The sequence below is a fragment of the Oryzias melastigma genome, linkage group LG21, assembly GCF_002922805.2.
Source record: "Oryzias melastigma strain HK-1 linkage group LG21, ASM292280v2, whole genome shotgun sequence".
NCBI lineage: Eukaryota > Metazoa > Chordata > Actinopteri > Beloniformes > Adrianichthyidae > Oryzias > Oryzias melastigma.
In genome coordinates, this window is record NC_050532.1 from 18,804,980 (window position 1) to 18,826,278 (window position 21,299).

Consider the following 21,299-nt stretch of genomic DNA (forward strand, 5'->3'; position numbering starts at 1 on the left):
ATCCAAAACAAAGCAAGTAGCATGTTTTACACAACAACTACACTAAAATACATTTCAATGCAATTATAAGTTTACAAATTGTAAACAGAGAATAATTGTCAGGAGAAAATATTACACATCAAACAGGGAAGTAGGCTACAAAGTTCCACTGAGAGTATGAATATTTTGATAAAAAATTAAGTTAAAAAAAGTGAAATATTTCTTACTTTGCATTTTTATATATACATTTTAGTTTATATAAATAAATTCACAATATTTTCGTAACCTCAACAAAGTTACAAAACTTACAGACACTGGCGTAACTCCTGGTCACGTGACCGCGGCCCGTCCCACTTGAAGTAGTCGTGTGAAAACATCTGCTCCGGTCTGGTCTGGTCGCTCCTTCAGTGCCGCGCGGGGACCATGGAGCATCTCACGCAGTTCGTCGTCACGGTGTGCACCGCCGGGGCCGTCGGCTTCGTCGCCGTCATCTTCGTCCTCAGATGGGTCCTCCACTTCAAGGAGGGCTTGGCCTGGGATGGAGGTCTGGCCGAATTCAACTGGCATCCGGTGCTGATCGTCTCGGGCTTTATTTTGCTGCAGGGAGTAGGTGAGCACGCGCGGTCAAAAAAAAAAAAAAAAAAAAACTCAGCCGAAAGTATGTAAACACCCGGGAAAAAAATGGAGAAACGCTATTCAAACACTAACACTTCGTTTCCTTAAGAGCTGGTGGAGGAGGGGAGGTCTTTCTGGGAAGTTTTGTAATTAAAATAAGCTAAAAAACAATCTTTACTTTGATATTTTAAAGACCCACTTCAATGAAAATAGTCTTTTTAACATGTTCTTGCTGAATTTTCTCTCACAATGTAGGGTTTATATAAAATAAAGATTAAAACTGCATTTGTGAGTTTTTACTTATTCAAATCAGGAGCAGACCAAAAAATATAGTTTGAAAAGGGTCAGCTTTGTGACGCAGCACCTGAAATGGGTCTCATTGCTCCGCCCCATCCACTCTCATCCACTCTCAGACAAATAGATCCATGTACCTCTTCGTTTTCCTCGTCTGAACTGGCTCAAAACTGCATGAATGGATAGCTCCAATATTGTTTGGCATTTTTGTTTTTAACAAAAATTGTGTAAGCTAAGGGGGAGAGAGTGTAAACAAGGGGATGATGGGATATCAGTGGAGGCTTACTTCCACACCAACAGTATCACCCACAAATCAAGAGGTGCACTGTACAAACTTTTTACTAGAGAAAATTTTGTTTTTCTTTTTTAATTTTGCCTGAAAATGGCATAGTCATAATTAAAAGATCACTAGAAACGCTTTTACATTAGATCAAAATTTGGTTGGAGTGAAACTTTTAAAAGAAAAAAAAAGGTGCAGAGTCAGACTTTAGGAGCTCAGTGAAACAATACAATGACTCCACTATTTAAGGATTATGTGGTTAAGTTTTAAAGATATGTTGTCCAGGGTTAAGTGACTGTGACTGATCCTCTCCTACAGCCATCATCGTCTACAGGATTCCCTGGACCTGGAAGCGCAGTAAACTACTGATGAAGTTCATTCATGCAGGTCTGAACTTGGCAGCGTTCATCTGTGCCGTTGTCTCCATGGTGGCAGTTTTTGACTTCCACAACGCTGCCAAAATTCCCAACATGTACAGTCTACACAGCTGGCTGGGCCTGATAGCAGTGATACTTTATGGTCTGCAGGTACGTACATTTACTGATAAAGAGGCTTTAACTGTTTTCGAAATGCAAAATATTTAATTTGTTTTCACTAATGCATGTTTTTTTTCCCCTGATTCTGTTACGACTTTAGCTTTTTCTAGCTGTTTCTTTAAAATTCTCAAGTCATGATCCACAGCAGCCTGAATAAAGTGTCTGGCTCCGCCCCCCTTCTTCTCTCTCAATGAACAGATTGTTCTTGGAGTTGGCATGTACCTGATACCAGCTACACCTGTGTCCTGGAGAGCAGCATTTATGCCCATCCACGTCTACAGTGGTCTTTTACTTTTTGCCAGTATTATAGCAGTTGCACTCATGGGCATCACAGAGAAGCTTATTTTCGGCCTGTAAGTATTAAAATAAAAAGAAAAACATCCATTCTGGGTAATACCAATTCAATGGCAATAATTATTTTTATTTTTTCGTGCAGGAGCAATCCTAAGTACAAAGACTCTCCACCCGAGGCGGTTTTTGTGAATGTTTTGGGAGTCCTTCTGGTGGTTTTTGGAGCCCTCATCCTTTGGATTGCCACTCGAAGTTCTTGGAAACGCCCCAGTGAAGAGATTTTGCATACCCTGCATACCAATGGGGGAGGTCAGGACAATGGCAAAGACGGTCCTGGGTTATCTGAGCTGTCTGCTGGAGAAGTTAGAAGGAGGAATAATACTCTTGATAACTAGCCTGAATAAGAAAAATAAGATAAAGGGAATGGTTTAAAACAAATGTATAAAATGCTGTTACACTATAACTTTCTTTCCTCCAACTTTGCAATAGTTGGTATCTTTTTAGGAACGCCATAAAAACGCACAAAGATCATAGTTGCACACCAACATTAAAAGGCTACAAACTTTTTTCTATGTTTTCAATAAAGGATGTCGATTTTTTAACCTGTCCTTTATGCTGCAGATTATTTGTTTTACATGATTAAATCTATGCTGTTTATATCTAGAGTTGTGTTTTTTGTTAAAATTGTTTATGCAGCTACTGAAAAAGTAAGAATACTTCATCAGAATGTCAAGAATTCCATTTTGTCTTTTTAACCATGATAGTCAGGGGTGAATTTGATATCCTTTAAGATGAATTTACTTTAGTTGGATATAAAAAAGCAATCTTAGATATTGTCTAATAATAATAGTAGAAAGCATTTAACCTTTAACCCCATAACATCTATTGATGCAAATATGAATAAAAGCACTTTGGCTCAAAAATCACCTGAATTGAGCATCTACTTGAAAACAAAAACACAAATTTATTTTTTTTATTTTTTTTACAACTTGAAATAAACTCAGGTGTCAAGAGGTTAATGATAGAAAAAAGTTACAAAAAATAACCGCAGAGTTCAACTTGTGGAATGCAAGTTTGACTGTTGACATCTGAAAGAGGTCAATAAAAATGCTAAGCACAAAAACTATTTTTATTGAGATGTTTTCAGGAAAGACGAGAGCATTGTGTTTTTATGGAAAAAAAAACAAGAGTTAATAAAGTGATTATTAATTACCATAGAATAATAAGCAAAAAATTCTGAAAAGAGAATCTTTTTTTCAATCAAAGTTACATAAATAAACAGAAAAAATACTTTTAAAGATTTAAGAAACCCTAGAATAGTGGAATTTCACTGTATGTAAATGTAATTTTAAATGCATATAAAAGAACAAAATAATTGCACATTTAGTATTATATAAGGCGTAGAATAGGAATAATTTCAAGTTATTTCATTTGTCTCTTTGTGTCAGCATTGAACAACATTAATAGTAAAATAGTAGGTTTATATCTTTAATTATATGCAGTTTTTAGAAAAGCTTAAGTGTTGTTGACTAACCTCATTAAATTGACTTCATGTGATTTTTGCTACTAAACCTAATCTAGTTAAAGGTTTTAATGTAATCAGAGTATTTTCTTGTTTTTTCGATTTTGACAAATAAAAAAAGAAGAAAGGCGACTTACTTTGACATATGAATGGGTATTGTCAAATGATTACAGTTTAAAGGATTTCTGTACCTTCGTCCTGACGAGAACAGCCACGTTGAAGTTGGGTTAGTACTTTTGGTCCTTCTCGGCACCTGTAGTTTACTTGGTGCCTGGATTGTGTTTTTATCGAGGCGTTTGTGTCAGGTCAAAGAAATACCTGCTGCAAGGTTGGTTGTCTGTATTTATGAGCCACCTTACTTAAAGTTATCATTCAATCTTAATCTGTTCTCTGTATTTGACAATGTTGTAACTTGACACGTTTTTGTTCGGTTTGCAATAAATAAAAAGGGAAGCGGTGCAAATGTTTTTGCTTTTTAAGCTAGCTGTTCCAAAAACTGCATCCCATAGTGTATTTAATTGATCTATAGATTTAAATTGTATTTTAAATAAAATGAATTTCTTCATTTCATTAAATTAACGGTCTACTAACTTTTGGTGCCACATCAGAGTAGAATTTAGCTCTGATGCTAACTGACCACGGAAGCTAAAGTTAGCGGAAGCTGTGCTCTCGTGCTAGCTTTACCTTGATATCTTAAACGAAGCTAGGTGTAAACAGCTGAGTTATTAACTATTTCAAAGTCAAATTATGAATCATTATTTTCACGACAATCAAACACGAGAGAACAAAACAATCACGTATTTGACAAACTTGGCTTTAAAAATGATAACAGCTGGGTGGGGCTCTGCTAGCCTAATGACAAAGACTGGCCAAACGGTGCAACGACATATCCTGACCTGTTGAGAATGTGGGTTTCTGCAGGTTAGATTGGTGCTTTTTGCCCAATTTGACTGACTTTAATCGCTGTTCAATTCTGTCGAAGTGTATTAGCTCATGAATCTGCAGGGGAGTTTTGTAATTGTAACTAAAAGTTTTTCAATAAGTTTGATTCATGTGATGAACTGAAATATCAGGCTGTGGAAATAGGATTTGAAATGATGTTTTTTGTTTGTTTGTTTAAGTACAGCTTTGGCACCATGTCTGACAAAAGTGAGCTCAAAGCAGAGCTTGAGAGGAAGAAGCAGCGCTTGGCACAAATCAGAGAAGAGAAAAGAAGAAAGGAGGAGGAGCGCAAAAAGGTCCTTTATGTTTCTGTGAATCTTGGATTACATGAAATGAACAACTTCCATTCATGCTGGTTAAATACAAAACACTTGCATATAAATGGATGTTATTCAATCTGTAAGCTGTAACAAGCAGGATAAACTTTACTCTTTTTCTTTATGAGATTTAAGTTTCATTTAGGTTAATATTGTTTATCACTATTATGCTATAAAACTCACCAAGCACAGTTAGAGGCACTTGGTAGGAGCCAAACTAACCTTCTTTAGAAAGTAAGTCATTCGTTTATGACTTTAGAATCTAATCATTTTTTTTCCCTATTCGCATGTAAAGTCTAGATAAAATGCCCTTAATTTAGATAAAAATGAGGCAGCTAGTTTTTAAATCAAAGAGCCCAAATCTCCTAAAATAAGTTATCCTAAAGTTTTGCATTTGTGCTTAAGGCGGAACAACAGCTGAAAGAAGCTGCCATCCAAGCAGAGGATTCTGACTTGGAGAAAAAGAGACGTGAAGCCGAGGCTCTCCTGCAGAGTGTGGGCATAACCACAGATGTTTCAGCTGGTATGTTTATTTCTATGTTTATAGCACACTTGTTTATTTTTTGTGTTTTGTACTTTAAAATCTGTACTACTCCATTTTCCAGAAGCGAAAACCCACATTGCTCTAAATAAATATTTACATTTACATCCTCGTACAGCAGCAAATTATTAAATTATATAATTATCAGGTATTATTATAAGTATTACTTCAGTCATTTAGTTACAGTCAAATTCTGCTAACCTATATGTTATTTTTTTACTTTTAAATAGTTATTTTTTTGTAACTTTGTGGTTACAGTTTACCCCAAGTTAGAAAATTAGAGATGTAAATAGTTGTTTAGATAAATAACAGTTACTCTGATATGGTTTGTATTCATTTAAACTCAATTTAAACAAAATTTGTCCTATGATTTCACGACTAAAGTAACACAAATGATTCAGTTTCGTTTTTGTTTTGTTTTTTTTAGCATCAAACATGCCATTTGGGGACTCAAAAGTAAAACAATTAGAGTATTAGGTTGCTTTAATGTATTGATGGACTGATATCATTTTTTTCTGGCCAACACTGATAACTGATATTTACCCTGCAACTGTGGCCAATAGTAGCCGATACCGATATTTAAGTGTCTACAATAACACAAAGTTTAGATTTCTTTTATGTTTCTTTATAAGGGATGCAAAACCTTTCTTTTACTGTACCATCACACTACATTTGGCCTTTTTATCATACACCAAGGGATCTCACAAGAACAAATATCACTTAAAAGCTTTAAAAATATTCAGAGCATTCACTGACTATTTGACATAACTGCAAATCATAAGCTTCCAATTGCCAGAGATCTATTAGGAACAAGTATCCATGTAAAAAATAAAGTGTATCTGATAACAGTCAGAACAAAATCAGTTTTTTTTAGTATTGGTCCATTACCGATAAACTCAAATTATGCAAATATCGACCAATGCCAATACTGGCACCGATATTCAGTATATTGCCCATCCCTATTATAATGTATTTGCATTTTGTTACTTTAAGAACATTTTTACAAAAAAATAAAAGTTTTGATTTCGAATTTATTAAAGGGTGAATTTATTTTGTAATTTTGATTACCTAAGATATAAAGAAAGCATTACAAGAATACTTAAAAAATGAAAATAATGTAAGAGTGCAGAGTTGGTGCTGAATGTTAGAGCACTGACACGTCTCTAACAGCAGGTGGCAGTAGAGATCCATAGCAAGAACTTCCTTTATAGCACACAAGCCTGAAGCTAAAATGTAAAAGCGTCATAGCTGTACCTTAATTAATCTATTCATTATGAATTTGATAAAGGTAGATTAAAAAAATATTTTAAATTGTTTTCATATATATGTATGTATCCTCCCTCATTTTGTTGGCACTTAAATTCCCTTTTAATATTCAAAAGAACACTTCCTCAAGCAAAACTTTAATGACAATTGTTTTGCTGCAGGGCTGTAAATAGCGTGGTGTCTTATCATTGTAATTTTTGATAATTGTCTTTATCTCCTTTTGTAGTTCCTGCTCCCACGTCTCCCACTGCCAAATCTGCTGGCACGCCAAGTGAGGCAGGGAGCCAAGACTCTGATGGAGCCGCTGGTCCCAGGTACGCACGAGCCCTCCTTCCTTCTACAGAAGTGTTCACTCAGAAATAGCTACGACGTGGGAGAACACAGCTGAATGTGCAGCTTTATTATGTTTTTTGTATCAAGTTTTAAAAAAAAGAAGAGTTTTCTCTTTTTTTGTTGGATTTTTTATTGTCAACCCCCAACAAATGAGTTGGATAAACATTTTGAGAAATTCAGGAAGCTTTTGGGCCTTTTTGTGCTTTTAACCTTTAAATCTGTTTTACCAAATCTTCTATAGTTGCCAAGAATGATGCCAAATGTTTGCTAAATGAGTCCATGTTCATTTGATGCATGTGCCATTGAATTAGAGCGATCCTAAAGCAACAATAAAGCAGCATGCTGCAGTGACGCCTGGGGGACTTCTTAACCCCTAATTAGAGCTCCTTCCTTGGGTCTGAAATTTAAGCTCCCCCAGTGTCCCATCAGGCCCAGTGAGCTGTTCCCCCTACGTGTTGACTCATTTTCCTCACCAGCATGGCCGTTTCCTACACACATGGAGGTCATGTTTTCTCCCTGAGGGTTGCCTCTCTCCCCTCCCGTCTCTGCCTGCACCACCCTCGGAGTCTTTCGGGGGTGACGGCGTTTGCATCAGCCCTGCATGCTGCACGCTACTGACTGTGTCATCATGCTCTGGGGGTCTGTGTGTGTCCATGCATTTGAGGCACTAGTTATTTTTAATGTAAATTTTGAGCTTAACTTGAAATCAAAACATTTACATACATTTATATAGAGTCTAGAGCTCAAAAATCCAATCGGCATGATTTGGGGTATAATCTAGCTGCTTCTTCTTGTTTGTGCTTGGCTGTCTCTTTGTCACTAATGCTGCCTTGTTGGTGTGACACTAATCAGGAATCTGCACTGGGACTCTGACCCGTCCGCTCTCCAACTTCACTCTGATTCTGAGCTGGGGTACTGGACACTCTCTTCTCTACTTTCCTGGTCATTTTCCTTTCTCTCAATCTTTGGCATGATTACTTCTTTGAAAGTCAGTTAAGCTTCAGTTAACGCCTTTTAGGACGCAAACAAAACATAAAGCTCTTTATTAACTCGATTTGTAACTAGAACGTTTTGCCATTCCATGACTAACTAATTTACTTAACGTCAGCTTAGGATTGTGTCTGAATGAGGTGAGAACGGTAAAATATTGATGCTATTGATTAATATTTTTAGATTTATTCTATGTATGTTGTGCCAATGTTGACATGTTCTGTGTTTTTAGGCATGTCGCCCCAAAATTGGGAATGGCCAAAATCACACAAGTGGATTTCCCACCTCGGGAAACTGTGTCCTACTCAAAGGAGACCCAGACCCCCGCCATGACCCCGGCCAATAAAGGTGACTTAGAGATTTTTATATATTCACATAAAAAAACACAGACTAACTTTTGTCACAGTAAAGGAAACAGCTTTTCTCCTGGATAAACTGAGTGCTTTAGAAAACAGTTTTGGTCAAAATTGCAGTTTATCTCGTGTTGCTCAAAAAAAAAAATCGACCACTTGACGCTAAAATATTCATAACAGGGGAATTGTGGGAGAACACAAATGGGAACCGGAAGCCCATGACAAGAGGAAGAGGTTTACCAAACACGGAGATGAAAGCAGAGGGTAAAAAATGAGGCCCAGGAAACACGAGAAGTTGGGGTGGAGATTAAATTCAGACAAGCTCTGCTCCTCTGAACCTCACCACCGACTCTGCTCGGGTATAATTAACGAGCAGGATGAGAAAACCAGTGACAGGAAGGAGAAATGCGATTGGAGCGGAAGATATGAAGCGCAGCGCATTCATCTGATTATTGCCTCTGAAGCGTGTTGATATGTATGTAATTGGTCGACCGAATTTTTCATGCGGTTGGACCCAGAGTCTATTTGGGAGTGCGTGGAAATCCACATGTTGAACACATGTTGCATAAAATATGCAGTATTTGTGGCGGTGCTGCCGGTTCTGGGCTGATTTTGGTGATGGCAGATGGTAAATAATGCGCTCTACTGAAACCGTGATTAGGATCTCTGTTTTGACCGTCCACTTTTTACCGGTTCTTCAGTCTGCATCAGTTAACATGTTTTTCAGGGAGGTCAAATTATGTGGAAATCTGTGAGCAGAACTAGTGAAGGATGAAGAGCATCCTTGACGTTTTTTTTTTTTACTATGGACTCTTCTGAGCGTAGTAAAACTGTGTTAAACAACGTAGGTTTTTGCCAGCAGCCCCCCCACCCCTGTTCCCCATCGCCGCCACTGTGTAATCATTTCATCAACTCCCTCCCATCTCTGTCTTCTCCCCTCACCTAACAGGCATGTAACAAAACACACTCAGTGACATTGTGCATTTTCACACCATCGCTTCTGGCACTCGATGAGATGGCATCTTCTTCCCAGCTTGCTCCCCTCACCACATTTCTGATGTGTAGAGTGGCATTGGGCCTGCTCTCTGATTGAGCCATTTATTGTATTGTCAAAAAGGAGGCGAAGGCACAGCACTCTCAAGGTCAGCAGGCGGTGGCATTAGAGGGCCCAGCTTCCGTGCCCTGGCCGCTTCAGCCCCGAGGTTTCCCGCCGCGTTGGCGTGACATTTCACAAGGAAAAAGAAGTAGAAGATTTTAGACCACCTTTCACGCACCAAACTCCGCTGAGCAGTCGAGGAGAGGGTTTACTAATTCCAAGTTTTGCGAGATGATGGCGATCAGCATGGGGTTACTGAGCAGTCTCTGCTCCCCAAAATCTTTCTTTACACTTTTGTACTGTTGGTATAGTTGTAGAGACTTGCTAACATCGCCTGGCCTTTGCTTGTCTGATATTTACACACAAGTGGGGGGCATTTGACAGAAAGGCCACTCACGCTCATGAAGACAGGTCACACTGGGAGGGGTTTGACCCAACTGTAACCTGTAGGTGGTTTGTCGCTCAAGCAGGTCGTTCTCTAATCACTTTAATGGAAAGTGACCCAACTTTACAACAGATATAAACATGCTTTTAGTAGAGTTACTAATGGATGAAAGTATAAATTCATCACTAAATCAGAGTAATAAGATATATTTTTAATGTTTGATTTTATTATTGCACAAAAATGGAGGTAGAATTTTTAGACTGACTAATTATTTCGTCAGTTGTTTGAATTATTAGTCCCATTTTGTCCATTTTAGACAAGTGCTAGAAAATAAAATCAACTTTATTTTTAAAGCGCTTTAACACAGTGCAAATGGCTACAAGGCACTGAACAATAAAACACTAATAGATAACAAAATAACAAAAAATAAGGACTGCGCTAAAACTTTCAGGTTGAATCACATTCAGGGTAAAAATGGATTTGCCGAATAACTACGAAGTTGTTTAAAATAGAAGCATTCAGGGAAGTGCAAAGAAGTCAAGAGTTTTATTATATGTCCAAGACGACATTATGTTTGAAATATTGTAAACTTCAAGTTTAGAACAAACAAAAAAGTATTTGACCTCAGATTTGCACTCAAACAAATGTGTTGAATTTATCTATCATTTTTCAATTTAGAGTAAAATGAATTCTTTATAAGCAAATTAAAAAAAGGAAAAAACGATTCCCATTGTTTTTTTTTTCATTTTTTATTCTAAGTTGAAAAACGAAAAAAAAAAACGATTAATTTTGTTTCTTTTTTGATTTTAAATAAAAAAAAAACAAATTAATGATTGATAAATAAATTTGTGCTGTCCTGCTGACTTGCCTCGTCTATTTTCCCAATTTTATGGATGTGATGGGACTCAATGAATGTCAACATCATCCAAGCTTAAAACTGTAACTATTGACTGTACATGAGAACCGGACAGAGTGAATGTGATGTCAACCACAGAAAATGGGGCTTACTTCCGGCTCCAATGAAATGAAGTCAAGTCAGTTGCCATTTTTCCCCCAATACGGACGCTGCCATGTTGGAACAAGTAGTTATCTGTATGTAGTGATTGGTCCGAGTCTGTCTGAGTCGCCATTTCTGTTTCTGCAACTACTCTAGCCAATCAGGAGTGAGCTTGTTGGAAGGCCACACCCCTTCCACTCAAAAGCTCAGGGAAATCTGTCAACTATTTTGAACATTCAGTTTATAACTTAAATAACTTGCATTAAAGAAAAATATATAAAATGGGACTAGCAAGAACATGTTAAAAAATACATCAGATCAAGAATGGTTATTCTGACAAATATCATGACTGAGTAAAAGCTATGCAGTCTATGGGATTTTTGGCTTCATGGAGCCAGCAGGTACTTCCTGTTTGGAACGCAGAGGGGGAGGGGGTCACTCAGTCCAGTTCTCATATACAGTTTGTAAACTGTAAATCTACTACATACAGATGAGCGTGATGATCATAACTTCAATCCAAGAAAGAAATTACGTCAGGATGTCTGAGAAGATATTTTTATAACTCCACTTTTCTGATTAGCCCAACTTTGTTCCTTTACAAGAAAAATATATTTCCTTGAGTCTGCATAAACCAGTTAATTTAATCAATATACACTTTTTTGTATTATGTTATTTCTTATTCATAAAAATGTTTTCGTCACAAAGTTTTGTGAACTTCCTGTCGTTCCAGTCTTCTTCAATTTTGGTGATTTCTGCTCGTTAGCGGCATCAATATTCGCTCTTCAATTAGAGGCTGTAATTATGGAGAGAGATATTGTTACATGTGAGGATTGGGTGGGGGGGTAGAAGGGCGGACAGGTTGGTTTAGTGCGGCGTTTCAAAAAGGCTCGTCACAATTGCGCAGAGCAGCTTAGTAGATGTAATATTTAATTAAATATGATTGTTTTAATCACTCTGAATTCAGAGGCAGGTCAAAACTTTTAATCACAAAAGCCCTTAATGGCCTTTTTGTTTCAAGTGCTACTTCTGATTGTAGTGAGCTTTTATCTACTTGATTATCAGTACCGGTTCTTTTTTTTTTTGTAGTATTTCGTGGCTGATTATTTTTAAGTTGAAAGTTTCATTTTATTCCTCCATTTGTAAACGTTTTTGTTTGGTGTGTGATCTCACTATTTTAGGATTTAAATTAGATTTTTTAATTAAAAAATTAGAGTTCTTTGCTCACAGCAGGTGCAGTCTTAAGCTTAACTGTTGGCAGTCATTTTTAAAAATCCGTGCACGTGCTGGAGTCGAATCCTCTTTCAGGACATAGAAAGTGAAAAGCACCTGCAAAGGTCGTATTGTAGATGTCTGGCCCTGTTTGCATTAATATATTATCTTTTGCTGTTGCTTTCCCCACCCTTTTCCTGGTTGGCTCCCCCCTTTTTAAAAAGAAAGAAAGAGAAAAAAAAAGCTTTTATTTTGTAAGGCGGTACAAAGCCATAATTGGGCCTGCTTTGAGAGAAGGTGTCAGTGCATGGGACATCATTGATCTGGTTGAATTCAGTTAAATGCAACCCACTCTCCCCTCTTTTTTTCCTGCCCCCCCACCCTGCACATCCCCAGTGAGGTCACCAGGATCACTATCTTTTTTTTTTCTCTAAATGGCCATTTTGGCTGGCAGGTGCATTATACCCTTTATTTTCAGATTGTCTGTCCGCTCCTAATGCCTGGCAGGTTGATTGCTCCGGCTGCCCCACCAGGGAAAGGGCTGACGAGAACGAGCAGAACTCGCTGAAAGACGGTGATTACTGTTTTCCTATAAGCCTGATTGAGGCCCTTGAAAGGAGGGAAAAAAAAAGTAACTTTCTCCCGTTGGGTGCAGAGTATGGTCCTCCATTGAAATGGCCGGTGTCATCAAGCCCGGCGCTGTAAATTCATCAGTGCTCCCAACAACCTTTGGCCCCCAAAATCCCTATCGAATAAAGGGACAGACCATGTTACCATTTAGATTATCTCAGTGGGGGGGGGGGTTCTGGCATGCAGTGGCCTAATCTAAGATTAGCTGCAGGAAGTAGGAGGCTACTCATTTTTTATTTTCAAATTAAAACATATAGACAAATCCACTCTCCTAAAGAGTATATTCATCGTCTTTGAGGTGAAACCAGCGTGCAGTTTGCCAGCTGGTGTGGCCTGTATTTTGTTGTACATTCTCCGAGGTTGAATAGGAGTCGCAGGACCTCCTGCTAGGATGATAATTGCGCAGGCTTGTCGTTCAGGGAGAAGCTTGTCTCCGAGCAGCCAGGCGGAAAACCTCAGTGCCATCCCCATGCCACCTCTGAAGAGCACAAGACAATCCCAGCATCACCATCTGCTTTTGCACCATGCTGTCATCTGGCCGGTCCAATGGGGACGGGTCCGGGCAGCTGCTCCCCCCCTCCCCACACGCATGCTAGCCTAGAAAGGGGAGACTTGCTCCTGGGACACAGAGGAAGCAACTCCACTGACAGCGAGGCGCTCCATTCACAGGCTAGAGTCTCATTAACAGTGGGGAAAGACAGGGGTCCCAATGAGAACAAGGCCCCCGCTGCGCCGTGTCCCTTTAACACAAATGACAAACTTCCCCGCTTTAGAGGCGCATGATCTTTTTGTTTTGAAAGGCGCCACAGTGCTGACAAATCCACCAAACACCAGGCGGAGATTCAAAATCAATTGCCGCTCACATAATAACGTTTTTAATAAAAGACCGAAATAATGAAGGTGGGAAACATCCATGCGGACGGAGAATGCTTCTTTTTGTTAATCAGGCCAATGGTGTAACCACAAACGGAGCCGTTTCTGCACATGAATATGTCAATTCAGAGATGCAGTTGTTCAAATGTTGCTGCTTTTGTTTAACAAATCTGGATTTGTTTTGTTGGGGGGGTGACAGAGGAAGAAGAGGAGGAAGAAACTGCTGCCCCTCAACCCAAAGAGGAGATTCCTTCTGAAAAAGTCGACCAAAAGGAGGAGGAGGAAGGTCACTATCAATGAGACACTCAACTTATATATATATTTTTCCAAATTATAAAATATATGAATTGAACCTAAAGGAGCTTTGATAATGATGTTATTTCCTTGTTTTTCTGCGCAGCACCTCCCCGCGAGCTATCAGAGGAGGAAAAACTCCAAATTCTTCACTCGGAGGACTTTACAAATTTCTTCGATCACAGCACGCGCATCATTGAGCGCGCTCTATCTGAGCATGTGGACATCTTCTTTAACTACATCGGCCAGGGCCTGGATGAGAAGGAGAGGTAAGAACTTAAGAGTTTTAAAACCTCTGATAGTCTCGTTTTAATGCTGTTTTTGTTTCTAATAGTGAAATTCAGGCCGGAGCAAAGCTGTCCCTCAACAGGCAGTTCATGGACGAGCGCTGGTCCAAACACCGAGTTGTTACCTGCCTCGACTGGTCCCCCCAGGTTCTTATTTCATTTCTTCCCTTTATATTTGAACCCACCCCCCCTCCGCGACACCATAAAAGCAGTTTGGTCCAGGTTTTTCCGGGTGCAGTTAGCCGTAATTGCTTCGAAACAACTGGCGCAGCCATAATGCTTTATGATTATGTTGCTTAAGTTTGACAGAATTTATTTTCAGCCCAAACTCCCTCAGGAAATTGTGCGATTTGTCCCGTTACAGATTGTCACTTTGTCGCGGGCCGTAATGATTTGTTTCCTCCGGTGTCTAAGGTCATTTAATGCCTGATTCTGCAATGACTTGCGACAGTGATTGAACACCGGCTCTTTGTTCACTCTGCCTGTGGCTCGGAGCAAAACCTTTTGTAATGAGGAATTAACTATGGACATTTTGCGGTACCTGATACCTAAGATGTTCATTAATTGTGTAAAGTGTTTCTTCCTACATGTGGACTGGAATTGTTTAGGATGTAAGATATTTTCTGCAGATCTGGTTAACTCAAAAAGTATTGGAAATATGAATAATCGATACATGATGTGCTTCCTGTTTGTTTTGTCTAGTATCCTGAGCTTGTGGTTGCTTCATACAACAACAACGAAGAAGCTCCGCACGAACCGGACGGCGTGGCTTTAGTCTGGAACATGAAATACAAGAAAAGTACTCCAGAATTCGTCTTCCACTGTCAGGTATCATGAGCAGCGTCTGTTTTTCTTTTTCTCCCCCCTTCAAACTACCTCCCTCAACAAGCACCGCACACTGCCGCCCCCCCCTGCATTTATTCACAATATGAATTCACCATGTTGGCATTCACCTCCACCGCAGTTATCCACAAACACGTGTTTGTGAGGCGCCGGAGAAGACCTGCGCTGCAGGAGATGAGTGGGAATACGAGCTCTGCCGCAGGATTAAGTGTGTGTGTGTGTGTGTGTGGGGCTGGGCTGGTTATCATGTGCATCTAAACAAGGGGCCTGTGTTCAGACAAGCTCTGAGACCAGCGAGCTCCATCGCTCCACTCTGTCGTATTCTAATGCTCGCCCTGAGGCTCCTTCACAAAGACGAGTTGAGTAGAAACACATGTTGCCTTCAGAGCGGATGCAGTCATAGTCATACGGCGCATTCGAATAAAGCTGAACAGAAGGGTGAAAGCAGCAGTGCCTCCAAGTTGGCTCCTTAAGGTGCTTTTTCCCCGTGTTGGACCATTTTCATCACGTCATTTGGAAGAGAATCTGCATTGTGTAGGTGAAGGTGCAGAAGACACTTCAAAAAGCACACACATCTTGTTTGCAAGTCCCTACGTTCCTTACATTTCCAGACTGAACTTCCAGATATGGTAAACTATGTTTGGATGTATTCAGTTAAAATGTGTACAAGAGGACAATTTCCTCCTGGATATTTTCCATTTTCTGGTCGTTAAACATTGAATTCTTCAGTTATGGAGCTGCAACATTTCATTCAGCCATTAATCAGTTTGTGGTTAGTTGTGTTTAGCAAATAGAATAAAGTTTTCTGTTTCAGCGCGAATGATAGATCCATTGTTGAGACTACAGAATTTTTGCAAAGACAGAATCAAAGCAGATATTTTGTTTTTCTTGCTCTTGTGCGAAATGAAGACCCACTCCATGTTTTGATATATTTTCAAAGCGTTCCCAGTGGCGATTTAATTAGGATTTATGTTGTTTTCTAGGACATCACCTCTGAGTTGTTGGTGGGACTGTTAGCACTAAGGCTGGGTAGATAAAATTGATTAATTGATATGAATCGATCTAAGCTTAATAGATCGATAATTAATCCATAAAAGTAGAGATCAATTTAACGCATAAAGCTAAAGCCTGCTAGCTTGATGCTAACGTCTAATGGGATTTTCCATAGGATGGCTAATGCTAACGCTTGGTTGATCTAAACATGCATTGCTGACTAAATGAACATCTTTATTTACTCACAGGGATGAATTTTCCAAACTCTTTTAAGGAAATATTTTTTAAGTAACTGTTTGGGATCTAAAACACAGTTTTTTGCTCATACTTTCTTCTTCTTCTGGAGAAAGGTGTAGTGCTATAGCGCAGTCTCCACCTAGTGGACAAATGGAAACACCCTCCTGGAGAGGCAGAACAATCTACTAACAATCTCATTAAAATTTCTAACTAAATGTATCTAAATGTGTAAACCATGTCAACTCAAAATTGAATGGAATCAAATTGAATTTATAGGATCAAAATAATCGAAAGAACAAGAAAAAAGTGGGAATCGCATGAATCCAGGGTCTGGATTGAATCGATTCCGGAAATTATTGGCCCAGCCCTAGTTGACACAGAGTAAGCCCGCCCCCACTACCTGTCACCCACATGTTTATGAAATTTCCTGCTAGCTTAAAGCCCCTCACACCCCTAATCTAACATTACAGGTGCAACAAAAGTGGCGAGCAACATTAAAGCTATCCTGCTGTACAGTGTCGAGTCTTCTTGGTCTGCACTTGATCCAATCAACTTTTTTTCTTTTTAGTTGAGTAAGTTCAGTGTGAGACAAACTTCTGGTTGTGTTGAGTTTTCGCTGAACTCAGTCTCTGCTGCACAGATGGGATGCAGCAGCCAGACTATGTCCTCCTCGTGGACAATCATCTGTACTCAGGAATGTTTTGATGAAGTCCTCACCGCTTCATATTCCCAACGGGGTCTTCAGGTTTTCATTAGCGTTGTTACTCAGCCACCAGCTAAAGGCCATGTTTTCCTCTGTCATTCGCTGGCAGCGGTAAACGGATGTCACGGTTTGTTACAGTGGAAGCACAGATCTGCCTGTGTGGCTGATGGTTACCACGGAAACCCACATTGGCTGGAGTAGCTGAAAAGCTGCTGTGGTCATGAACTTACTCATTCCTTGCAGCCGAATACTGCCTTCAAGTGCAACTTTTTAAATGTTCCTCTCCTGTGACAGTCGGCCGTCATGTCGGCGGCGTTTGCAAAGTTCCACCCAAACGTCGTGGTGGGGGGCACATACTCGGGGCAGATTGTGCTGTGGGACAACAGGATCAACAAGAGGACTCCGGTGCAGAGGACTCCTCTGTCGGCAGCCGCACATACGGTGAATAATTGTGACCTTCATCGTCACTTATATTCAAATGTAAGAAAATAAACGACTCCCTCCTGTTTTCTGCAGCACCCTGTTTACTGTGTAAATGTGGTCGGCACCCAGAACGCCCACAACCTGATCAGCATCTCCACCGACGGGAAGATTTGCTCCTGGAGTTTGGACATGCTCTCCCAGCCTCAGGTAGACTTATAGAAAACTGAGTTGAGCTTTCTCGTCCCTGCAGGTCGTGAACATCAAGTCATCGAGAGCGGCCACTTCCCGTCTTTTTAGAGCTCGGTTTGGCATTCCGCTCCGTGTTTTTCCAGCGGCTTACTTTTCATTTTGAAGGAAACGGTTTTTGCCAGCTGTGTCATTACTTCTGCTGCTGCCAAAACCTTAATGTCAAACCCTAACTTTTTATAAAGTGCTAGTTGAACTTAGATTATGTATTAATAAACTGTCGGGTGATTTTTATAGGTTGTGCTTGGCAAGAGGGCGTGTTAGCATATAGGGCTGAGCTGCGAGCGTGTTACGGATGTTGTTCCACGTTTCCCTCCCCTCTGCAGGACAGCATGGAGCTGGTGTTCAAGCAGTCCAAAGCCGTAGCTGTCACCTCCATGTCTTTCCCCCTCGGAGACGTCAACAATTTCGTTGTGGGCAGCGAGGATGGCTCCGTCTACATGTCGTGTCGTCATGGAAGGTGCGTCTGTTGGCGAGCGCGGGCTCCAGAGCGCCACAAGGAAACTGAGGCGGCTTGTTAGGCCCACCTAGGACTGACTGTCAAATAAATAAAGCCCACTCACTTCCCAGTGCAACTGCAATCCAGCACTTGATCTCCTGCTGTTTGAGGTTTCACTCCTGCCCAGTCATCCTGTTTTTCTTTTCCGCTTGTCAGTTGTGTTTGTAAAGGTCGTTCAATATAAACAAGGGCATGCATACATGGAGAACAAATCATTTTTTCCCCTTATTCTCTCCTTTTTTTCCCCCTTTCTCAGAGCGAGACCTTATTGCAGTCAGAATTAAATCTGCAGTTTGTTGTCTTTCGAGCAACTGCAGCTTCTCATGCTGGAAGGCCCTCAGTGCAGAAATGTGGCTTTAATCACAGGTACCATTAAGGGACGTGTCAGCTGCACTAAATGTCCTGTTCTGCACTCAGAGCCTGCAGAGGGCTTAGCTGCTCCGTTTTTGCACAATGGAATCACCTCTGTAATTGGGGGAATAATTTTCTACCTCATTTGCAATAGTATGATACTCTCATCGCTGTTAATAATGCATAAGCATCACTCATGCTGAGTATTTACCCCTCTACATTAATTATCTGAGCCTCAGTTGGATAACAGCTCTGCAACACGCGGCTGAAGGGACACGGGCACTTTTGCCACCCTGCTGGTAATTACATGATATAAGTCAATGATTACTGTGAAGATGTCCAGCAGAGGTCCATCTGCGCCTGTTCGTTTTTCACGCTTAAGATGATGTCTAAATAGTTTCAAACATCAGCGCCAAATGTTAACCCTTCAGATGCTGAAACGTGGTTTCTGAGAAGGAACTTTTGTCACTTTTCATGCACTCATTGTGTCTTTGGGTTTGTGCTGACAGCAAAGCGGGCATTAGTGAGATGTTTGAGGGTCATCACGGCCCCATCACGGGGATCGACTGCCACACAGCTGCAGGACCCCTGGACTTCTCCCATCTGTTTGTAACCTCTTCTTTCGACTGGACCGTCAAGCTGTGGAGCACCAAGGTAAGCGTTGTCTAAAGGGACGGCAAATAGTTCAAATAAACAAATTAATAAAGATTTTAGCATAACATTCAGTTAAAATCTCATGTTGCCACCCTGAGTCGGTTCATCCTACAGCTCCAAGTTTCATGTCTCTTACCTTTCAACACTGTGGTGGAGAAAACATAAGGAACAAAAAATTAGTTAGAAATTAAAGAAAAGTCTTAGTTTTTTTTTTTTTTATAGAAACCACAATACTAAAATATAAACAGATTAAATTATTTTTTTAGAAAGCCTGTCCTTGGCTTCTAAAAAACATTGAAAACTTTCTATGGGTGATGTCACACTCATTGAGTCCAGTTCTTATATACAGTCAATGGTTTGCCTCAATGCTTTCTAGATTGGAGACTATAGAACACAATTCATTGTTTTAAAGTCATTATAAAAAGATTTAAGTTAACTTATTCAGTTAATAAAGTTTTCATAATCTGAACACAGATGCATAAATAATATTTGTAAAATGTTCATATTTATTACGTTTTTATTTGGCAACTAAATGTGGTCCTACGCGTACGAATTGCATTAAAATCCAGGGCACTGGATAGTCCTGCACTATAAAGTCTTTTAGGAGTTGCGAGGGAATTTGAACTTAGCTTAGCCAACTAATGACCAGAACTTTTGTTTTGTTTTGTTTTTTATTAATTGTTTTGATCAACTTCTTGCCTTCTGAATAATACTGCCCCTACAGGTGACAAGTGGAACTGCTACCCATAGTTCAGTTTGTAGAACTTGGCAAAGAGCATTTATTATTTAGATTTGTATTTATTGAAGTTTGTATTTATGTCTTGATTGAAAAGGATAAGTGAAATACAGGTTTTAATTTTTCAATATTGCAGCTTTGAATTTTAAAGACAAAGAGGAAATATAAATGTGTAAGTCAGCATAATTAGTTATAGCCAGCAGTCTGACTTTTGCTCGACTTTCTCATGTTTTTTTATTATTATTTTGCTTCAAATGTACATTTGTGTAAACTGTACAGATAGATCACAAAACATAGTGTCCTACAAAAATAACTTCACAGTGAAGAAAATAAATAAATAAATGATTGAGCTTCTCTCTGTTTTTTTGCAGAACAACAAGCCTCTGTACTCATTTGAAGATAACTCGGACTACGTCTACGACGTCATGTGGTCCCCCACACACCCTGCTCTGTTCGCTTGCGTGGACGGCGTCGGCCACCTCGACCTGTGGAATCTAAACAATGACACTGAGGTATCAAGGAATTCACTCCTCAGATGTTCTGCTAGCTATTATGGAGTACCTAACACAAGTTTGATTTTTCTTTTAGGTGCCCACTGCCAGTGTGGTAGTAGACGTTAACCCAGCCCTCAACAAGCTCCGGTGGGCGCATTCGGGCAGGGAGATCGCAGTGGGCGACTCCGATGGACGAGTTCTCGTCTATGAGGTTGGAGAGGTGAGACTCATTCTACGTCGTGCCTCTGCAGAAACCTGCACGCGCAGTTTGAGTCACGCTTCTGTTGTGCCATTTCCCCACAGCAAGTTGCAGTTCCCCGAAACGATGAGTGGACACGCTTTGTTCGCACGCTGGCAGAGATCAACGAGAACCGGGATGATGCCGAGGAGCTGGCAGCGCAGCGTCTGGCTGCATGAGCTCAGCGCTGCTGGAGGCGCCACTTCAGGGACCAGTTGTGTGCTTGATTTCATGAAACACGTCTTAACATGACAGAAGGAAACACATAGTTTTTTCTTACATCAGAAGTACAGACTCCCTTTGATTTCCTACACTTTCATTTGGACAGCTGCCTTCATGTTTAGCCGGATGGATGCCCGCAGGTGTCGGCGCTTCCAAACCAAGACACTAACGTGAAGCCGTAGCTTTCCTCTTTTCACCTGGGGGCCTTAAAGTTTTTCTTTGGAAGAACAATTCTATTTACAGCATGTTGACAGAAGCCTTAAGGTTACGTTTTTTTGAACCAAAAAGGTGCTTCCCAAACTCATGAAAGTTCATCAGTCAGCGTTTATAGCGAATCAGGTCGTCATCTCTCGTTCTTCTTCTGACTTTCTACTGATTATTTTATACAAGATTGTAGATTTCACTTAATCAATGCAGCTGGAATGTCACTAAAAACCACAGATATGATCAGAGATGCTGTACTTGCACAGTGGTTTCCACAAGCTAAATAAATCTTGGTGTAAAAACAGAGAATGAATTTCCACAGTAGAAACACTTTTGATTTATTTCCGTAAAATACAATAAATACATTTAAATTATTTCCCTCCCATGTGTCTCATGATTTCAAAATAAATACTTTGAAAATATCTG

General features: G+C 40.0%; 2 protein-coding genes across 5 annotated transcripts; both read left to right on the forward strand.

Annotated features, from left to right (window-relative positions):
- Window positions 1-316: 316 nt before the first annotated feature.
- On the forward strand, window positions 317-2,654 carry LOC112155164 (cytochrome b reductase 1). The gene is made up of 4 exons (XM_024286676.2): window positions 317-589; window positions 1,487-1,695; window positions 1,903-2,057; window positions 2,141-2,654. The coding sequence occupies exons 1-4, from the start codon at window positions 403-405 to the stop codon at window positions 2,388-2,390; spliced, it is 801 nt and encodes a 266-aa protein (XP_024142444.1). The 5' UTR covers window positions 317-402; the 3' UTR covers window positions 2,391-2,654.
- A 1,018-nt stretch (window positions 2,655-3,672) lies between these two features.
- dync1i2a (dynein, cytoplasmic 1, intermediate chain 2a) lies at window positions 3,673-21,247 on the forward strand. Of its 4 annotated transcripts, none has more exons than XM_036217539.1 (16): window positions 3,673-3,743; window positions 4,644-4,755; window positions 5,182-5,299; window positions 6,810-6,897; window positions 8,139-8,254; window positions 13,649-13,735; window positions 13,850-14,012; window positions 14,078-14,177; window positions 14,733-14,858; window positions 17,101-17,247; window positions 17,323-17,436; window positions 17,802-17,935; window positions 18,835-18,979; window positions 20,087-20,227; window positions 20,304-20,429; window positions 20,513-21,247. In XM_036217539.1, the coding sequence occupies exons 2-16, from the start codon at window positions 4,654-4,656 to the stop codon at window positions 20,624-20,626; spliced, it is 1,821 nt and encodes a 606-aa protein (XP_036073432.1). In that variant the 5' UTR covers window positions 3,673-3,743; window positions 4,644-4,653; the 3' UTR covers window positions 20,627-21,247. The 4 variants fall into 4 exon arrangements, with proteins under 4 accessions (XP_036073432.1, XP_036073433.1, XP_024142120.1 ...); XM_036217540.1 differs by having other exon boundaries at window positions 3,677-3,743; window positions 4,639-4,755; XM_024286352.2 differs by having other exon boundaries at window positions 3,696-3,845.
- The last annotated feature ends 52 nt before the right edge of the window (window positions 21,248-21,299 follow it).